Here is a 20,947-nt window from a genome sequence, read left to right on the forward strand (position 1 = left end):
TCCTCTATTTACCTTTCATATCAAAGCAAAGCTATCATAGGCGGCTTCATGATGCACGTAAAACAAATCCCAACAGAGACCATTCCAGGATTTTAGGGGAAATTATTTGTATCATTATTATTCTACTGGGCTGCCTGCAATTTTCATCTCAAACCCAATACATTTTCCCCCAGTATCTGCAATGACTTCCAAAATTATGCAGATGATTATTTTATTAGCATGTACCCAGATGGTAGACTGCCAGGCACAGTTACTGTCATTGCATGTAGCTCTCTATAATGCAAGAATTACTAAGAAAACAGTGCATTTGGCCACTGGTTATATAAATTAAGACCAAAGCAACAGTTACAAACTCAATTCAAACAAAATCAATAAAAGGTATGTGAATCATCAGACTAGTAACATTAGACATAATGTTAAGTCTAATCTTTTCATGTCAGTCTAGCCGAACACTGAGCTGTGGGAAATGTCTGACAGGGTTCTGCCCCATAATGCCATTTCTCATTGCCTTTATTTAGAGCCAGTTCTATTTAAAGCAATTCATCATGACTTTTGCAATTTACTCTATGGATATACCTTAGACCACACCTGAAACACAAGGACCTAAGAGCAGAGCAGACTACAGTAAACTGGGAAAAAACACACATTCACTTTAAAACATCATTTTTATACCGTGGCAGTCAGATCCTTCTGTGACATCCCTCTGCCGCACTAGTCTGGTAGTGATGTTTCTTCCAATACTGTATTTTGTATAAATGTAGTGTTTGTCTCTTCCTACCTCCAAGGGATACAGTTTGTAAAATCATTTTGGATATGAAAAGCACTGTGGGCATAAAGAACCTTGTGTGCTGTGAGATCACCTAGTGCATACAAAGCCCCAGAACTGTGTGGCTGCAGAGAACGGTGCAGTGGTGCTGGACTGGCTGCCTGCTATCAACAGTGGCTGATGAGCTGCCACATGCAGCAGGAGCCAACAGAGCCTTGGGTATGTCCTCACCCTGGGGGCTTCTCAATTGCTGAATACTTCCCTCCTCCTCTCCTTGCTTTGATTTCTTCCTCTGGTGTCCGTCTCATCTCTGTGGTTCCTCTCAGCAGCTGTGGACTCTTTTCTGGCACTGACACAACAGTGACCAACTAGCCTCAGGTGTGTTTGCCCTTACTTAGCCCCCCACACTAAGAAGTATTTTATCCTGTCCGGGCACAAGGACCAAATATGGACTGGAGATTCCTTCCCTCACTGAATCCTGGATCTAGCTCTCTTCTCTGAGAACACATTGTGCAATGCACTTCTCTTCCTCCACAGACAGATCACTGTGTGGGAATGTGATAGCAGCAGAAGTCACCTGGCTTCCTCTGTTGGACTGTGATATGTAGGTAGAGAACTGTGGCAGCATTTGCTGCTTGGAAAACTTCTCCCCATCTTCTTCAGGAAGAGGCAGAAGGCTACCAGCTTAACCACGCAGGTTAAGGCATGCCCCAAAAGTGTGAAAGCATAATCCACAAGAGCAGGAGTTAGCTTATCAAGGAGACAGCAATCTGAATACACCTTATACTGTTTCAGAAATCTGTTCTCTATCTGTTCAGGCACGGGTGGGATGATTGTACTGTTGGATCTGGACAAGCTAGAAGGCAAGTGTTATATTAAAATCTGTGCACCACAGGAGGCTTGTGAACACAGGTCTTTTGTTGAAATATACTATATTTACAATATCTGCAGATTGGGTTTAGCTTTACACCTTGATTCTTCTGGCACAGCTGTTCACATTAGGAAAGTCAAACATGATGACAGATCTGATAGCTGGCACTGTCTGATGCAAACATGGGAAGCAGGAAGCAAGAGAAATCAAAGAAGAAAAATGTGTCTCTCCTTTAATGCACAACAGCAAACACTCTAGCCATATTCTCGCTGAAAGGAATTTGATGTCTCGGTCAGTGCTTTGCCTAATGAGCTACCAACATCAATCTGTCATCATCTGTATTATTTGAAATGGCCTCTGCTGACACAAGGTATATTCATGTTCTGGCCCTCCTGGGCACTTGAGAGTTCAAGTCCTGGGCAGTTTATACCACACTGAATGATAATGAAGGGTAACAGAATAATCATTGGCTTCTTTCTCTCAAGGGGAGGCAAGAATGTTGTTGCAGGGATCTCCCCCAGCCAAGAATGGCTTTTGATTACAGAGCTGGGAATATGAGTTATTTGTTTCTCTGTGCACAAATAGTCTCCAGCAATTCTTTGCAACAGTGCTTTAGCTCTCCAAAGCACATGTAGCACATCTGTCCATCTGTCCTGGCATTTCCATGAGCCTGGCCCAAGTATCTGACTCTCAAAAACTTGAAGGGCTGTATCAAAAGCCAAGAAAGAGATGAACACTGACAATAGGTGGGAATTTCAAGCAAAGAAATCCCCTTTTAGTGCCTGTCTTTACGTGTTCGTATAATACACACAAAACATTACACAGTCATCTTTAACATCTTCAGCTGTAGTCAGAAAATGACCATTTCTGGAAATATCTTCTGAGTGAGATTTTAGATTGTAAGGCTTCTTACCAACACCCAGCAGATGCTCCAAAATCCAAATCCTTAACTTGTGTCATTAGACGGAAGCTTCACACAAATGAAATAAAATCAATTGTCACAAAACTTAATACAAATGACAACTACTATATTTTTATTGGCCCAAAGTTTGCAAAAGATTATGTTTCCTTTCAGAAAGTACCTGGGAGTTGCAACACCATAGTCCTACTCACGCCTTATGCTCCCATGTTCATGCACACTTAAAACTGCAGTTGAGCTACAGGTGAGTTACATAAAACAAATAACAATGTTTGACACCAGTATTACCAACCTTTCTCTTAGGATCTCAAAGGTTTCAAAATGTATGAACTATACCTCACTTCCTCTTCTATAAAAAGTAAATATTATATGTTCCCTTTTGTCAGTGAAAGGCTTTCATCCAGCTACCCCAAGGTCAGTCTTATTTGTGAGACTTGTGTATGAACTACAGGATGGTTTCTTTGCTCCTCACATATCCCAAAATGAAGGCAAGAGTTAGGAAGGGACCAGATAAGACTGTTTCCAAAGAATCATTTCTTGCCAAACTGCTTTGGGTAAGGAAGAAGACCAGACTGTCCCCAGAGTGGCATTGCCATGTGTGCTCTAAAAGGCAGATTAAGAAGATGCCTGTCAAAACAGAAATGTGGTAGATAAATTCACCATTTCAGGCAGTTTTCAAACATTTTGCCTTGTGAAGTCCTAAAATTTTTCAGTGTAAGTGCAACCACCCATATAACAAAAACGGGTTTAAAAGTCACGTAACACTTTACTGCAGATAATGTGACAAGGGGCAGCTCTTCAGGCCTTGTGAGAACTCAGAGAGGTGATGGCCTCAAGGACAAGCTCAGAAGTGGGATTCTTTCTGAAGAGAGTGCAAGAGACGTATCTGTCAGTGACAAGGCTGAATGGCTCAAAGAGATGGTGATGGCAGAAGGGACAAGGTGACATCCAGCTGAAGGTTGAGCGAGAAGGTCTCGTCTTGACCAGAGCCTTGCAGATGCAAGGAGAATATTGAGCTTGTTGTTCTTGTGAATGGGGAACCACTTGCAGAAATGATGAAATACAGCCTTGCTTAGGGAGTAGGACCAATGGTAGAGGAAGTCATTGTATGGAGAGCATTGTAACATGTACGTACTGAGCTACAGTGACAGATAAAACAGAGATTTCAGATACATTTGACAGGAAAAAAATTATGCTGCAGACCCAGAGTAGTTGTGTTAGACAGTAGGACTCAAAAAGACCCAAGATCCCCTTCAAGAGACAGAAGAATGGAAATAACGACTGGAAAAATTAGAAATTTACTGGGTCAGTGGAACAGCAGAGGGGACATGCCAGGGGCAAAAGCTGAGATGCCCAATACAGAACTTTGTAGCCTCACCAAAGCAGTTCTGTGAGTTCTCTTTGCCTGTTTTATTCATACATCCATGAGTACAATAGCCGTCTTCTGCACTAGCCAGTTATGTGTACAATTTCTAACTGGCAACATTTAACATCCCTGTTTGGTTCAGAATTTCTGGGCTGGATGTAAACAAAGCTACAGCTCTCTTTCCCCTGGCATAACAAAACTTAACAAATTCTCAAACATAACGGGAAAAGGTGTTGACATGCACCTCTTTATAGAAATGTGACACTGAATGTTGTTTTTGATCAGCCCACGATGCTCACATTCTCATCTCCCTTTCTCTGAGACACTGAGGAGGAGGTCACCTGGGCACTGATGTGTCTGTTCAGAGAGCCTCGTGTTTATTGCTCTTGACAGCCTGGGGTCCCTGTCTGCTGTGAATCCCAGGCTGTGTAAATTAAGCAAGGAAAGCTGTAAGTGTAGTTACTTTGTTGTCATAAAAGTCATCCGTATTTTATGTCTAACATGCAAAATTTCAACTCCTTAAGCAGGAATGTCTATATAAATTCTTTCAAACTGCACTAACTTGGAAAGACCCACTTCCCCTGTTGCAAATGTGTTATTAATATATTGCCTCCACACTATTAAATTAAAATGTCCCCCTCATGTTTCCGATCTTACTTCCAGATTTTTAGCCATGTGGCTGGAAGGCAGCAGAGAGTTGAATTAAATGGGTGATTTAGGGACATGTAGCAGTAAAAAAACCCCCATAGGACTTAATCATCTGCCTCACTAAAAATAAATAACTTTAATTTTTTTAAGACTCTCTTGCTTGTCAGAATTATGTAAATCTCACTGGGATATTGACTGAGTTTGTCATGCCCCTGAAGGAGTGCTCCAAGGTGAGAAAGGATATCAGTTTGCCATCCTCCCACCTGCCATTCCCTAGCCCTGCCTGGAATAGTGTGGACGCTCCTGTCACTCATGCCAATGAACTTCCACATGGAAACACATGCACTGTTTTCCAAACAGTAGCCAGCATAAGTGGAGAGCAATTTCATGTTCTCAGACTGCCACGGCATAAGAATGAATGTGCAGTTTTTTCTACAAAACTCAATGGAAAAAAGCACTTACCTACAGTGCCAAGAGTGAACTTTGTTTCTCACATCAAAAATATGTCATTGCAGCTGAGCGTGTGGGAATCCAGAGAGCACAGCAGGCTTCCCTAACACTTGCTACTAAATTTCAGGATTTAACTCAGCAAGGGAAGATAACATGTGGAGTTATCATGTGGAGTTCTCCATCACAGAGACTAACAGCGTCATAGAACATGACAGCACCCAGACAAATCGTGCACTTACATCTTTAAAGATTCCTGTAAGTAAAAGGAATTAATGTGGCATGTCTCAATTTGCATTTTTAAACTGGAGCCATGTGTCTGTGGATACCGTGGTAATGCCAGGACAGTCACCAGCTCTCCCAGGGAGTGGAGTTGAAATTCCCTTGCTGTTCATGGAGATGAGGAGAGGTCAGTGTGACTGCAGGGCGTCTGTTTACTCAGTGTGAAATACCTTGCTTCTGCTCCTGATCCACTGTTTGCTCCTGTGGTTCAGCCCTGCAGTCTCTTCCCAGGTATCCTGCCCTGTTTGTTCTAGGTTCTGGTATGAGGCAATGATCAGGGGAACACCCATGTAAGCTGGAAGAACAAACTGTAGCCAAAACCCCCCAAATCCTTCCGCAGCTGCTAATCTCTGATTTCACAGTTGCCACCTATCCATCTCCAACACAACTTTCCCACACCCATCAAATTGCATAGGAATGATACTGAGAGAACCATGACATCCCTGCAGGGCTGAAGCAAAAATATCCCACTGTTTAGAGTTGCATGGCAACATAAATAACTTTGACCTTGATAAAAGGGTAAAAAAGTACAACAAATTTAGGAAGGGTGGGTCTCCCATACCAGGGTAAGTCAATCAGGGGCTTGAAAACCCTCAACTCATAAAACTGCTCTTGTTACTGATTGCAACATCAAAACAGAGCAGGGAAAATGCGGAAATGGGGAGGAAAATTTAAATCAATCAAAAACTTCACTAAGACAAAACATCTTATATAATCTTCCCACTGGGAAGAGAAGGAGAATAGATTTTCATGTAACAAATGCTAGTTTTGTCAGTTGATGTACTTCTGGAAGGCACTCAAGTATTTCAGTATAGACAATAGAAGCGCAAAATAGAACAAGAGAGAACAGAACAGAAATAGACTTGGTTGGCTTTGTCTGGGAGAGCTGGTCAAAAATTAAAATTTCCATTTCAGTAAAAATTTCAAAATTCTTGACAACTTTTAATGCTCTTTCAAGGGAAAAGAAAAATAAAAGCAATACAGTTTTTTAAAAGAAAAATGTCTCTCAAATAATAAATACTAAATCTGGAAGACCAAATTTCAACCCTCTCAATCTTCCTACATTTCTGGTAAGTCCAGGAAATAGTCTTATCCAAAGTTTTTCTGACTGGCATCTGGTTTTCCTGACTCTTGGATTCCTCTGATGTTTTGAATACATCCTTCTACCCAGTGACACCAAACATTTTTACAAAATTCAGTGAGTTATTTCAGATCACAGAATTATAAGGGAAAACAGTTATTTTCATCCTACAGGTAAAAGAAAATAAAGAGTAACAGCAAAGGTGACTGAAAATGAATCTCTAGCTGGACACCCAGGACTAGAGGCTCCCAAATTAGATGCCATGTCCACACACTTTATATCTCACAGTAAGAAATTTCTCACCTGCAAATAGCACAGCAAACTGGGGCACATGGTCAGCCTTCCTTCTCTTAAAGACCCTCGTATTTAATAAAAATAAATTAATTTACATATAATATTCTACTATTACAATCTGGTAAAACTATTCAGACTTCACAGGTTTTTTTCAGCCTGAAATTCCTGTCATAGGGACAATGGGGGACTTGGACTGCAGTGATTTTGAGCCAATTTACATCTGCTGAAGATTTGCCCATGTAGTGGAAAGGGGCCAATAAGACTATGCAAATCAATTAGTCTAATTTGTCTTGAGGTTTTTCTCAGACCTCTATGGGTTTTCACACACTTTCTTTTTAAATGGTGATTATACTGTCATTTAAGGGGACAATATGCTGCCTTGACAAGACTGGTGACTTTAACTTTCTGACATTTTCCCTGCAGACATTTTCTTGCCTTTGCGTGCAGGTTTCTGAGTAGGTGATGGCTATATAGAAGACAGCCCTGATGTTCCAATATCTTGTGAACTCGATGATCCAAAAGTAATGTACTTAATCAAGTGTAAAGCAAAAGGTGATTAAGTTTTGCAGTACTGTACAATGCCTGACTGCTCAGAAATGCATCTTTTGATGTGGTGCAGAGAATTGGACCAGTTCTGTCTGCTTTACCAAAAAATGACGTTTTAGTAATCTGAAAAGAGAGCTTCAGAAATCCCCACAAGTGTTTAACTTTGATGTGAAGCTTTAAAAAGATGATATTTATCTGTTTGCTTGGTTAATTTGCTTGAATTTTAAGCTCAGAAAGGTGTCAATTTGACATCAAGGGAAGTGGTTCTTTGCTTTTTTTTCCAAAAGAGGGTGAGCAGGGGCAGCAACTTTCCAATCATCACTAGTTGTTCCAAGCATCCAACCAAAAAAAAAAAGAGAGAAAGCAAAAAAGAAAACCATCAACTCACCTTTCCATTGTGGTTTATATGAATTATTAAGAACTGAGATTCAGTGGAGACTCAGTTTTTGAGCATAGAATCAATACTATATTTTATATAACAAGGGCAGTAAACCCAGCTTGTTCTGCTTCCATCACAGTGAAGCCATGTCAAGTCTCTCAGGCAACCTAATTCACCAGGGCCAAAGTCTCACACCACTGATGTGAAAGGTGGATTGAAAACAGGCTGAACAGCCGGGCCTGGAGGTGCTGATCATGGCACAAAGTTGAGATGGAGGCCAGTAAGCAGTGGTGGACCAGAAGGGGCAATAATGGGGTCCAGTCCTGTTTTACACCCTCATCAGTGATCTGGATGGTGAACAAAACTGGGAGAAGTGACTGATACGCCACACGGTCATGCTGTCCTTGAGAAGGACCGTGACAGGCTGCAGAAATGGGCTGACAGGAACCTCATGAAGTTCAGTGAGAAGTCTGAAATCCTGCCCCTGGGGGAGCACATGTAGGAAAACATGCTGGGCCCCACCTAGCTGGAAAGCAGCTTTGGCAGAAAAGGACCTGGGGGTCCTGGCAGGCACTGAGCGGAGCCAGTTATGTTCTTTTGGTGAACAGAGGGTTAACTGTACCCTGAGCTGCACTGGGAAAAGCACTACCAGCAGCTTTAGGAAGGTGATCCTTCCCCTGCTTCAGCACTGGTGAGGCCACACCTGGTTTCCGTGCCCAGTTCTGTGCTCCTCAATACGGGAGAGACAGTGTGGCAAAAGGCCACAAAGGCAACTAAAGTACTGGAGCATCTTCTGTGAGGAAAGGCTGAGAGAGTTGGGACTACCTAGCACAGAGAAGAGAAGGCTTGGAAGGGTTTAATGGATGTAAATACCAGAAGAGAGGGTCCAAAGGGGTGCAGCAAGACTCTTTTCATTGGTATCCTGTGACAGGACCAGGGCCAATGAGCACAAACTGAAATAGAAGGTTGTGTCTGAACATCAGGAAACACACCTTACTGTGAGGGTGATCAAGCATGGACACAAGTTGCCCAGAGAGGTTGTGGAGTCTCCTTTCTGGGAGATAATAAAAAGCCACCTGGACATGTTCTGTTTCAAGGTGACCCTCCCTACTTGTACAGTGGGCTTGGACAAGGTGACCCCCAGATGTCCTTCCCAAAGTCAATACTGTGATTCTGTGAAAGGCTTGTTCACTTCAGTGGGGTTGAGATGTCACCTTCTGTGCAGGAGCCCATGGGATTCAGCTCCCTTTCTTGTGCTGTAAGAACTACTTGCAGCCAGTATTGCAAATACAGGACAATGTGTTACTACGTCTCAGGCATGAAAGAGAGAGAATAGATCTGCCCTGAGTTCAGTGAGAAGTTATTTCTGCAATTATTGCCTCTTGTGTGAGGGTGCTGTAAGAAGGCCAGCAATGATGGGCCTCAGGCCTGCAGGGGACTGACACCAGAAATCACACTGTCAGAGGGAATAATTAGGCAAATACGTGTCAGTCTGTACCCAAAAGGTGAAAGGCTCCTTTGTCGTGTTACTTGTACCCAAACTACCTGATTGTATTTTTAAACTCCTTTCCCAAACTTAAAAATCAAACACAAATTTCCTTACACATATCACAAGTCACCCAAAACCTGCTAACTGCAAACATTCCACATGGCACTGAACATTAATAATCATGCGGGCACATTTCTGATCCTCTGTATGCCCACAAAGAAAGTTCACAGAGTCGCCAAGAGGGGAAGGGCTTGAGTAAGCCTATAGAGAAACCAAGGAGAGGTACAGCAGGCTTCAAAGTATTTCCTTTTTGTCCTGCTTGGTAAATGGAATACGGAATGGGAGTGACAATGAAGAGGGAAGAAAGAAGATAATAAATCCTGGTTTTTATTTGAGGTTTTAAGTTGTTCTTTGAAACTGGAACCTGAAGTTGACTGAACTGGGTTATATATTATATTTAGGAATATGTAGAGCTTGACTGTAGAAATGTTATACATCCTACAGTATTTGCAATTATGAAGTAGAAAAGATGTAGCCTAAGAAACTGAGTAATGACCACATGAAATTTATAAATAATATTCTAAGTCCTTCACTGGGATAATTATATGTCAGGTGAAAAACAATTTCTATCTGCACCTGGTGGAAGTTCACCACAATGTTTCATACCAGAAAAAGGGAAAAGGGGAATTAAAAGATTTACAGGTGAGAAACTTAACTGTGCATTAACAGTAAAGAGTAAAATACTATCTTTCTAAATAAATCTGTGTGATTCAAAAGATGCCCACATTGAACACTTAAAATGGGGTTTTGGGACACCAAACCTTCATTCTTTAATTGTTCCAGGCCAAAGTCAGGAAAACAAATGATCATCCACACAACAGAACAAATGCCAAATAACACCTGCTGCAAGTCATAGAGAAGAAACAAATCATGCTCAGATCAATTTTTTAATGCAAGCGAGAGAAAAAGCCTTTCTCTTCCCCACAAATCTCTTCAATCTGCAAATCCTAGCATCCAAAACACACCTCATGCCACACAACTGAAGCAAATCATCCAATCTTTTTAGTCTCTTCCCATTCTCCTTCTTTATCACGTAATCTGTCAAATTGAACCATTTCTATTTATAGTGTTTTCTGTATTCACAGATCCTAGAAGAGAGGGGCATGACTCAAGACTGCTTCCTTTCCCAAAATTTTTAGCCTCTCTCCCAGTATTGTGTAAACAGAGGAGAAATACTTATTACCTAAAGTAAAAAACTTCTAATTCTGCCAAAATCCTCCTATTCTATGCCAAAAGCCCTTCTATTCATCTCTAATCTGCAGCTAGTTCCTCAACTCTAAAAATTCACAACAGAGATTCAGACATGTAAAAGCCAAAAGGGACCTTTACTGTTCTGCAGCCTGATCACTGCCCTAACACGGATGGTAGAAGCCTGCTCTGAAACCCCTGCAGGAAAACAATTTCTATTGGTTGAGCCAGACTGTCTAGCTAGAATCAATCTAGCCAAAGTCATCTCACCTTAAATCAAGGATTGTAAATTCTGGACACATCATAGATGCTTTATTCTGCTACAGAGAATATTTTTTTATCCTGTTACTCTTTTGTAAATATGTACACTGTGAATGTAAATATAAGATTGGATCCAGCATTCCTAAGCATTTAAGCAGCTAATTTTCCTCTATATTCTCCTTAAAACACTTTGTGCACTTTATGATCTTCTGCCAAATCCTCAAATCTATACAACATATTCCAGAAATATTCCTACAAGATGCCTGCTTTGCAAAATAAAACTCCAAGAACTATTGGACATATTCAGATTATTCAGAGAAAGAATGAGCTGATGCAAAGGATTTAGGAACTATGCCTCATTTCCTTATCCAAATAAATTCAGTAGGAAAAGTTGCTATTCAATTACATTTGCTGTTGAATGTGATCCTTAGAACTACTTAAAATTCCATTTTCTAAATTATCATGCTAGTGATCTCACAATTTAGATTGGTGTCTGGTGAGATTAGGGCCCCAAAAGAATGTGTCCTGTTTACAAGAAAGCTTAATTAGCACTAGCATCTCTATACATTTAACAGAAGGGATCACATTCCTCTTATATGGACAGTATTTGGTTTGTAGAAGTGTCTGAAAATTGTGTTACATTTTTGCTGACGCTTTCTTCTTAAGCTGCTTTAGCAGACTTCGCAATATCCCACCTGATAAAATTTACTTTGGCCAAAATTAATCAGTCAGCTTGATGTCCTAACATTTACTTTTCTCTTTTGTTGTTTGCAATGCTTCTTGGAACTGGGACAAGTATCAGGCGTGTGCTCATGTAAATCTGAGGTATGTACTATATAAATGAGGCCCCAGTTCTCGCTACCTAGCTACCATCTGAGCTGTATTCTTAGATCTTTATTTCTGAAAGGGATCAGTTTTCCTCAGGTGCCATGAAGGCACTAGTGGCTTTAATACTGCTTGTTCAGCTTCCAATTCACAAAGCTGTACCAGCAGCTCCCCCTGCTCCCTTGGGCTGTGATGACCCAGAATCTGAAGCAGCAGCTGAAGTTGCTGTGAATTATATTAATGGCCACAGTCATCATGGATACAAGTTTGCCTTAAACAGAATCGAGGATATCCGCGTGGTACCCCAGGTAAGTGAGGAGCTCGCAGGCAGAACACTGTGTTCACCTGGGGATGCTTGGAAATCACCAGTGCAAGGGCCTGCAAGGGCTGTATCCTCACACGGGGAAATCAGCACGGCTCTGTTGATTTAAATGGGGCAAGGACACCTGGTAGCAGTGGAGAATCCAGGTCACTGGAATGTATCTCTCAAAGAGCAGAACAGAGGGGGGAGAGAGGAATGTTCAAACAGTTTTGTACAATGCTGGAAAGGACTTGGTTTACAAATGCAGCACGTTTGCAAGACCAGATCATTCCAGGTGCTGATTCGCAAGCCCAGTAGCTAATCTGGAGAAAAACTGAGGATAATCTTTGAGATGCAGGTAATCACTCTTTGGATAAATACATACCTATCAAAACTCCATGCTATTAGTGATTTTGTAGTAGGCATTAATTTTACGTAATGTCCCATTGAGCTGCCAAGGGGTCTAAATGGAAATAACAGTGGCTTATTTTCCCTAAGATCTATTGCCATCATTGTTGGCATCTAGAGAGGCCATAGAAATGGTCATGAATACAATGTATGTGCCAATTCAGAACCTTTGTTTTTCTTAAAATATGGAAAATAGTCCCAAACAATGACGAGTGAAACTCCATGGCTCTTTTCTACTTGTTATGAAAGAGAAGATACCAAAAGACACATTTAGAAAAGACTACAACAGACATAAATGAGATTACAAGTGTGTCCACAGTTACCCACACAAAAACACTGGAGACATTGCTTTGCTCATATTAATGCTTTTACACTAAAAAACTTAATTGGTTTAAACGGAATTGCTCACGACTCGAACATCAGAATCAATCTTGGACCTAGGGAGCCCAAGGAACTGTGTCTTATGCTACAGATGCAAGGGAACTGGTGCAATTCAGTGTAATTCCAATGGACTAAACAAGACAGGTCAATGCTCACTGGTGTTTGTTGGGTATCTGGTTATAGAAACATGAAGTTTCTTCATCAAAAAGAAAGCTGTTGATTTTTTAAAACTACCCAACAACACAAAATTAAGTTATCTCAAGAGAACCAACTCACTGGATACAAGCTTGACTTTACAAAATTTATGAGCCTGTTCCTTATTACCTGGAATAAAATCAGTGTGATTATCTTGACTTACTCCAGATTTGGAGTCCTGTTTTTTTATGAAGTTAAAAGTAAGGACCTTTGCAGTTACTCTGGTGTATACCTGGAGCTACCCATGGTAGTCAGCAACAGAGACCCCAGTGCAGCCCCAGGGAAGAAATCTGGTGATGTTTTGTGAAGAAATTACATCAATTCCAGTGGTTTATTTTTTTTGTTTCAGGGGCCAAATAATGACATCATGTTTCTTGAGCTTGACTTACTGGAGACCACGTGCCCCATTCTCAGCCCTACACCTCTTGAAAATTGCACAGTGAGGAGCTTTGCAGAACATGTGAGTACCTGAACATTACCAGCTGGGTCCAAAGGTGCATGTTCAATGCGTTGATGCCAGAGGCCAGGCTGTCACCAGATTCCCAAGCAAATGTCGTATCCCTGTAACAGCCTGTAACCACTCAATCACTTGTAACCTCCTTGCTGACTTCACTGCCTTCATGTCATGAAGGGCTTCACTCCTGGATTTCTTTCATGTCCTGCTATCTGAAGAGGACAGATCTCTGCCAGTGTAACGTCCCACATACACTACAGTCCATGAATACCATGAGGCCTTCTTTAGGGGCTCCAGGTTCAGTCCTTTCGCTCAGCCCAGATGCCACTGCCTCATTGCAAACCACAGACAGGGCAGGTTGTGCATGTGTACAAAAACACCCTTCCCTTGGCTACATGTGGGTTGTTACCTGGCGCAATTCCACCAAGCCATCTCTTCCTAGTTACAACTGCAGATGAGCTATTCCCGTCAGAAAGGGCTCTGCCTTTGAAGTAATGCTCAGCTGGAATTTACTGGCCTCCGATATTTTGTTCTTATGCAAGTATGATCCAGTTGTGAGACGCTTTCCCTGACCAAAGCAGTGGAAATGTCGTCTAAGCCTGCTGTTTCTAGAATGAGGCCCAGTTCACAGAGCTCACTAAATATGAATCATGATCTACCCCTGTATTCATCAGGGCTCAGATTCTATTTTCCATCGGGGGGGAGGTAACTCTAACTGTTCCCTCTTCCCAGTGACTCCAGCTTTGCCTTTGACATCTCCTCCCTGCTGGATCAGGTTGCTCACACGAGGCAGCACACTCTGCTGTTACCATGGCCACTGACCAGCTGAGATTAGTGAGAATGTTATCAAACAGCTCTGTGGAAGGTCTTAATTCATAAGTATTCATATTCTTTGCTCTATATGCGAAATGAACCAGTACTAAATGTCCACAATCTTGCTACCCTGGTACTTTTGAGATCCAGATTTGGATCCAAATTCTGTAGCTCTGATCTGCCTTTTACAAAATCACAGCCATCAGGACATGCCTAGCAGTGCCTTTGCCATCAGAACAATGTTGCCAGGAATGGTCAGCCAGGATCTGTTCTTTTGAATTTAGTGGCCCTTTATCAGAAAATCCAATTTATCTGAACAATGTAACCCTTTGATTTTTGTCTCTCTCTAGGCAGTTGAGGGTGACTGTGATGTTAAAATGCAGAAGGTGGATGGGACATTATCTGTACTTGCTAGCAAATGCCACTCACATGCAGGTAAAGGCTTTGTTCTCTAGGTTTGAATCTAGAGGCTGGAGTATTTTTATTTCAGTGGTTACAGTACAGTAGCTTTTCTGATTCTAAACTGCTGGGTATAAATATGGCATGAAGGACAACAGTTAATGGGTTTTCTAAATCCAGCCCCCTTTTCTGGTTTCATCCCCTAACAAACCCACTGTTTTTCTTTGGTCCTCTTTACTGTAACAATTAAGGTACTGTAAGAGTAACTGGGGAGCAAGTCTTTTCAGTCAGCAGTTTAACCTTAAGAATTTGATTCCTTGCTGGTCTGGGTTTACTTGTGTTTGTTGGTCATCAGAGTCCCATTGGCAGATGCAGCTTCTTTAACCAAAACCAGCATTTTCAATACTGTCATGGGAAAGCAGAATGTCTATTCTGCATGCTCAGTGTGAGATCTCTTTGCTCTGTACAAGATGTCTTCAGTACCACTGTCAAAACTGATGACTCAAATAACACAAACAAACACAACTCCAATAAATTAAAATATCTTCCTTTTTCTAACATTCCTTGTGTGAGCTGAAGCACCTTTTCACTGGTGTCATGTAGAGGTTTCCAGAAAGAAAATTTACTAAAAACCGAGTAAGAACGTATAAAATGTGCTACTGAAGCCCACAGCACTTTGTCTTGCAGAAAGATTTGAATGGCCAAGTCGTGTGACACACTGCCATCTATAGCCTGCACTGGAAAAATTCCTGACAATTTAATTCGGGACAGACTTTTAACAGTGTTTTGTGTTACTGAATAGGTCTATAATGCTCTTCTAAATAATTTACAATCTGATCAAAACATGATCTATTCCTCCTGCAGATTCCAGTGAAGACCTTCTCAGAGTCTGCCCCGACTGTTCACTGCTGGCAAAACTGAACAACACAGAGGTGTTAGAAACGGTGTCAGCTGCACTCAATGACTACAACAGCAAAACCACTGAATCTTACCTCAGACTCCTCGAGATCGGAAGAGCCAAAATCCAGGTAATTTCTAGAACTATGTCCAGCCTTTCATGTAAACATAATATTTCATCTACAGTGATTGTGCACTGCTACCTAGTTATATTTGCAAACAGACACAATTTCCTTGTTCTAATCTGTCCTCCTGATTTGCTTTTAATTCCCAACTATTATGTGACATTTTAGCCACAGGATTCCCTTTCACTCCAGTGGGAGATGAAGCCGCAACATTTGCCTTTTATCTTTTCTCAGCAGCTCTGCAGTTTCCAAGTGCAAAGTCAGTTAACCAATTTTCCTGTTTTATCAGTATCACCCAGGGCACGTTATTGTTACTGAGTTTGCTGTGGGTGCCACGAACTGCTCTGCAGAAGAAGCTAAAGTCAACGTGGGGGCTTGTCAGCTGCTGCCCGAGGATCAGTCTGTGAGTATGGCAGCACATCAGCCCCAATCTCCCCAGCTCTGAGGTAGAAAAGCAGCATCATGCTGGGATGTGCTTCCACTGGAGCAGAAATAGACCCCTGTGGGGATCAAGGTGCAAGAGATGTGTACCATCGTGATATGTTTTTCAATATATCATTCTTAAAGCTATATCACACCTCTTTTCTCTGAGGTATGTGGACTGAATTCTAACGGATTTGAATACATTTGAAAAAGGCTTGAGGACCAGAGACAAAATATTTTAATCAACAGAATATATATGTTATTGTTTATTCTTAAAATAAGCACCTCAGAAAATCAGACTCTTTGTACTGGACAGTACCCAGTCACATAAAAAAAAAAAGCAAAAAAAAAAAAGCAGACTGTTTCCCCCTCCTACAATTCCAGTGCACTCAGTTCTAATACATAGGCTCTTGAGAATTGTACTGTATACTTCACCATGTTAAAATTCTTTTTTTCTGATGGAACTGAGTCCTAAGCAGTTTTAGGGGGTGGGAGCTCTTTACCTCGATTCTTACATATTCTTTCCCTCCCTCATATCCACACATACAAATGATCTTACTATAGAAGAATACAGGAGTTTCCCTTATTTGTTGCTTATGCATTTAAAGAGCTTGGCTTTTGAGCCCAGCAGGCTAAAAAGCAAACACTTTACTGCTCAGATAAAACATGAGAACAAGTAGCCATTTCTAAATGTGATGAAATTTAAAATTCTAATGCAGCCTCCCTCTATTTTCTAACTATTTTCTCTTGACTACGTCTCGTTTTGCCAGAATTTTGGTTTCTGCACAGCAGTGATGGTAAAACGTCCCTCACAAGACCTTCAGGTGGACTGCCAGCTGTACGGCCATCAGGTACCACCTCCAGATATTCCCTTGCTTTCCAGGCTATTCTAGCCTACTAGTACTGTGGCAAGCTATCACCTTGAGTTTACTTCTTTCACTGTAGACTGCATTAGCCACCTGTGATAACTTTACTTTGTATCCTAAAAGCCAAGGTAAGGTAGCTCCTGATTATCCTATGGATTTCTGTGCTGGGAATTAAGTCATGTCTGCAATCCATGTTTGACACAATTTGCCCTCCTGACCATCTGGGAGATTCACATGTCTAGCAGGGCAAAGGGAACCAAACTCTGCTCAGCTATAGGGATGGGGCAGATAAATGTCAAACAGGAATCAGCATTGTGAGGCTGGAGGCTTTTAGTCCTTAGACATGACTGAATTCAGGGACCTTGTCCTGCACTGCTGTAGCAAGGGGAGGGAAACACATGCACTTGACCTGAGTACTCTCCAGGTATTTTAGCCTGCATTTGGTCTCAGGAGGACTCTGTGGTGGTTGAAGATTTCCTGTGGACAACAGCTCTTGGTAACTCAACAGTAATTAGCTGTCTAAGAGGTATATGAAAGAGAAAATGAGACAGCTGGTCTTGAATGTCTCGCCAGCTGTGCAGGTGGCCCTGAAAGACCATATAGCACAGAATTTGGTCCTAACGATTCACTGGCTATAAAAAATGTGTTCCTGGGTTCCTGTGCATGTGTTCCAATGCAAATCAGACTTCTGTGATAGTCAGGAACATTTGAATCTGGGTTGCAGGCCTATAGCTAATTAGGAGCAGGGTACCTAGTAAGGTATCAATTACCAGTATGTCACAAGCCCCAAAGCACTGAAAACTAACACAACCTGTTTTTCTTTTCCAGCCTGGAGTTACCTACATTCATTCAGGTCAAGACACATCAGCAGGACTGGCACCTAGTGCTGCAGGCTTCACAAACCATAATCTTGGGCTTGCCCACAACAATCCTGTTGCATCTGAATCCAGCTCTTCAGAAATTTTGCGTTCCATGCTCTCAGCAAAATCAGTAACAAAGAGAGCAGTTGCAGAGGCTGCTCAGCATGACAAAGTACCTCGCCCAGTTGGCTTTGTGCCTCCTCCTCCTCCCTGCCCTGGGAGGATTCGCCATTTCGATATCTAGGCTGTGTTTCAGACATGCAATGCAGCCAAACTGAGAGACCAGTGCAGCAGCAACAGCAGCAGCAGCAACACACAGACCATAATGAGTGCAAATAGGTGAGAACACTTGACTCTGGGCCCAAATGAGTTTTATCCTCCTAGAGAGCAGAGTCATGGTCAGGGTCTTGCAAAGGCCTGCTCCAAAATAGAGATGATTACAACATATAGCAGTAGTTTACTTTACATACAGGGATTCTCTAGTTAAAATACAGAAAATACTGTTTCAGTGAAACTGTTGTAAGAGCTATACAACAGTTGCAGCTTTGTGATAGAAACACCACCTGGAAGGTTAGTTCACAATAAAATGTTCAATGCTTTGCTACCTTCTATCTGTATATATTTTCATTTAGTTGTCAAGTATCTCCTTCACAGCATTATGAGTCATGTTCTGGGCTTGATTTCAAAAACACTAAGCTCCTGCACTTCTCATCAGCTTCACTGGGATGTGTGGGTGCTGAGCACTGCGGAAAATCAGGTCAGTCCTCCCTTTTGATCACACACCAATAACACTAAAGAAGTGGCAGGAAAAAAGGTATTTTTCCCTTCCACCTATAGTATTTCCTACCATGTACCTATTGATATCCACCAGAAGTACCTCAAAACTTTTGGACATGGCACAAGAGCATCCATGTCTATGAAAAGAACAGGGAGTCAGGACACAATCATTGCTGGCAGACTGAAAGCATCAATCCCTGCAGCCAAATACATGTGTATCGTCTGTCTTCCAGCAGACACACAGGTGCAGTACAATCATGGGGTTCATGGTCTGTGTGCATATGAGGAAATGCCAATTCAAGGGAATAAAAAAATTATGACTGGCATGTATCTCATATAACAGGACCCAGACAGTGATGGCAATTTACCATTGTCCTGGCAGTCAAATCCTGGCTGAATTTCTGGCACATGTTAGAGGCAGAATCTATTCTAGGTAGAAAATTAATAAGGGGCTGGGGCCAGAAGGTTCTTTACTGCCAGCCAGACTGGAATTCTGCAGGCCCTGGGGAGCAGTCTCAAAGACAGTCATGAATGTTTAACCAGGAACAGCACTTGCTACAAGAAAATTATCATGCAGGCAGCAAAAATATTGCAGAACACATGTCATTTCTGAACTGTTTCAAATAACCTGTCCTGTTCTAGTTACAACCATCCAGTACTCAGTAAGCAACACAACTAACGCTTGCTCTTGTTGATAGTGCAACAGCTCAAATACAGAAAGGTTCTGCTCTGCTGTCAATGGGGAAGGGAAAAGACAGTGCTTGAGTTGGGTGTGTAAAGAAAAGGTAAATCAGCTCAGACTCTATAAACCACAGTCTAATGTGATGGCAGCACACTGAGGGCAAGCTCTGCCTGTGAAGGTAGCTGCTCTCACATTTCAAGCAAATGCTGAGTTTTGCAGGAAGTGTGTTGTGGGCAATTGCACCAGCCACAGCCAGTCAGTGGCTCAGGGAGTTTTTGTTTCTCTGTAAATCAGCGATTCCAGTATATCCTGCATGCAGACATTCCTTCAAAAAGTGCTAGTATTAAGCTGTAGAAATCTCTCCATCCAGTAAGATAGATGGTCTTCCCATCTCACTGCATGAGACACAGTCCAGGATCTAATGAAATGGCAACTATTCTGTTTTGCATCACTGTGACACCAGATACATGAGCCTTTTCAAAACTAGGAATCACCATAACTAAATGTTCAAAATTGTCTTCTATATAATGAAATAGGAACTAATTTATAGAAGAGAGTGTTTTCCAGGCTTAAAAAATTATCTGATGGCAAACACAATGTTTATAGAAGGGGAACTCTGCCCTTGGGGATCCCTGAAATCCAGAAATGCTGCATTTTCTTCTTGCCTTTTCAAACCACACAAAACAAAGATATGTTGCAGAAATATCTGCAGGCTCTATACTTCACAGATGTTCCCCTATACCTGGTGAAACCACTCCCTTGTTTTCTAAAATAGGAAGAAAAAAATTTTCTCTGTATTCCACTTTGGTAGCTGTACTCCATCTTTTTTCTCCTTAACATTTGTCCTTTTAAGGACGCATTGTCCCCCCTTACAGATCTGTTTTCCATGACTGCTTTGAAGCAAGCAGTTTGTCTCCCACCAGTATAGCCCCATTTTCATGCACCTGGGCCTTAGTAACATATTCAGTATTTAACAATCGATTCTCTGGGCAATGAGACATGTGAAATGTTGGTAGATGAAAGACAAATGCCTCCTCTCTTGAAATGCAGCATGAAGAGTTTTGCCAGGTCTGCATTGCTGGCTGACAATGTTTTTCAGCTTTTTCAGACCCTGTTTTGCAAAAGCCCATGTACTTCATGTGCTGCTTTAGCTGGACATGCTCGGATTTCCCAGCTGTGTCCATGTTTTGAGGTCAGCTAATTCAACAGAGAAATTTTTCCTTTCCAGGCAGAGGAAGAGTACAAAGAACAGAGTCAGGGATATAACAATCCCCTATTATAAGAAGCACTGACACAGCCAGTACTAACTGGCACCCATCTCCATAGAAATGCCACACACTGTAAGGATAAAGAAAATGAGTTATTATCCTTTAGCCGCAGGGGAAACATCCCCAGGCACAAGGAACAATGTGAGCGAGTCTGCATTGCTGCTTCTGAGGTTCCTGTACTATGGCTACAGCAGAGTTTCTCAACATTCAGCCCTTGTATCCCATCCCTCTGGGATACAGCCTGTGCATTATCCCTCACCCAACACGTGAGGGGCTCACTCGAGCAGCCATGTGCCCCTTCTGTCCTGCTATTGGAGTTTTGCACCTTTGCCACCAAACAAAGTCTTCCAAGAAGAATTTCAGCTCCAGTGCTTTTGCAAGTCTTCTGGCTGTATCTATAATCCCAGCTTTCTACGGACATTCCCTGGGACACATTCTGCTGTCTCCCAGATGCTTTAAACACTTCTGGGCTAAGATTCTTTACACAGCCAGTTAAAAAGGGACAATATAGAAATTTTTAACTACTCCAAACATCATAGTAGTATTGAAGAAACAGTTATGCCCTTCACTTACACTTTTTCTTCCTCATTCAATAGAAGTTTCAAACCTAAACTTATGTGGTGTCCTCCAGAAGACTGCTGCAATCACAGAGTCCCATGACAAAAAAAATAAGGAT

At 41.8% G+C, this 20,947-nt stretch overlaps 1 protein-coding gene across 1 annotated transcript; it reads left to right on the forward strand.

The window, feature by feature from the left end:
* Nucleotides 1-11,476: 11,476 nt before the first annotated feature.
* Nucleotides 11,477-18,153, forward strand: AHSG (alpha 2-HS glycoprotein). Its single transcript, XM_066193513.1, has 7 exons — nt 11,477-11,730; nt 13,057-13,167; nt 14,325-14,409; nt 15,238-15,401; nt 15,685-15,798; nt 16,589-16,669; nt 17,513-18,153. The coding sequence occupies exons 1-7, from the start codon at nt 11,527-11,529 to the stop codon at nt 17,786-17,788; spliced, it is 1,035 nt and encodes a 344-aa protein (XP_066049610.1). The 5' UTR covers nt 11,477-11,526; the 3' UTR covers nt 17,789-18,153.
* Nucleotides 18,154-20,947: the final 2,794 nt, after the last annotated feature.

This window comes from Chamaea fasciata, unplaced genomic scaffold, assembly GCF_029207755.1.
Source record: "Chamaea fasciata isolate MVZ Bird 193981 ecotype frontalis unplaced genomic scaffold, bChaFas1.0.hap1 SCAF_11, whole genome shotgun sequence".
Classification (NCBI taxonomy): Eukaryota; Metazoa; Chordata; class Aves; order Passeriformes; family Sylviidae; genus Chamaea; species Chamaea fasciata.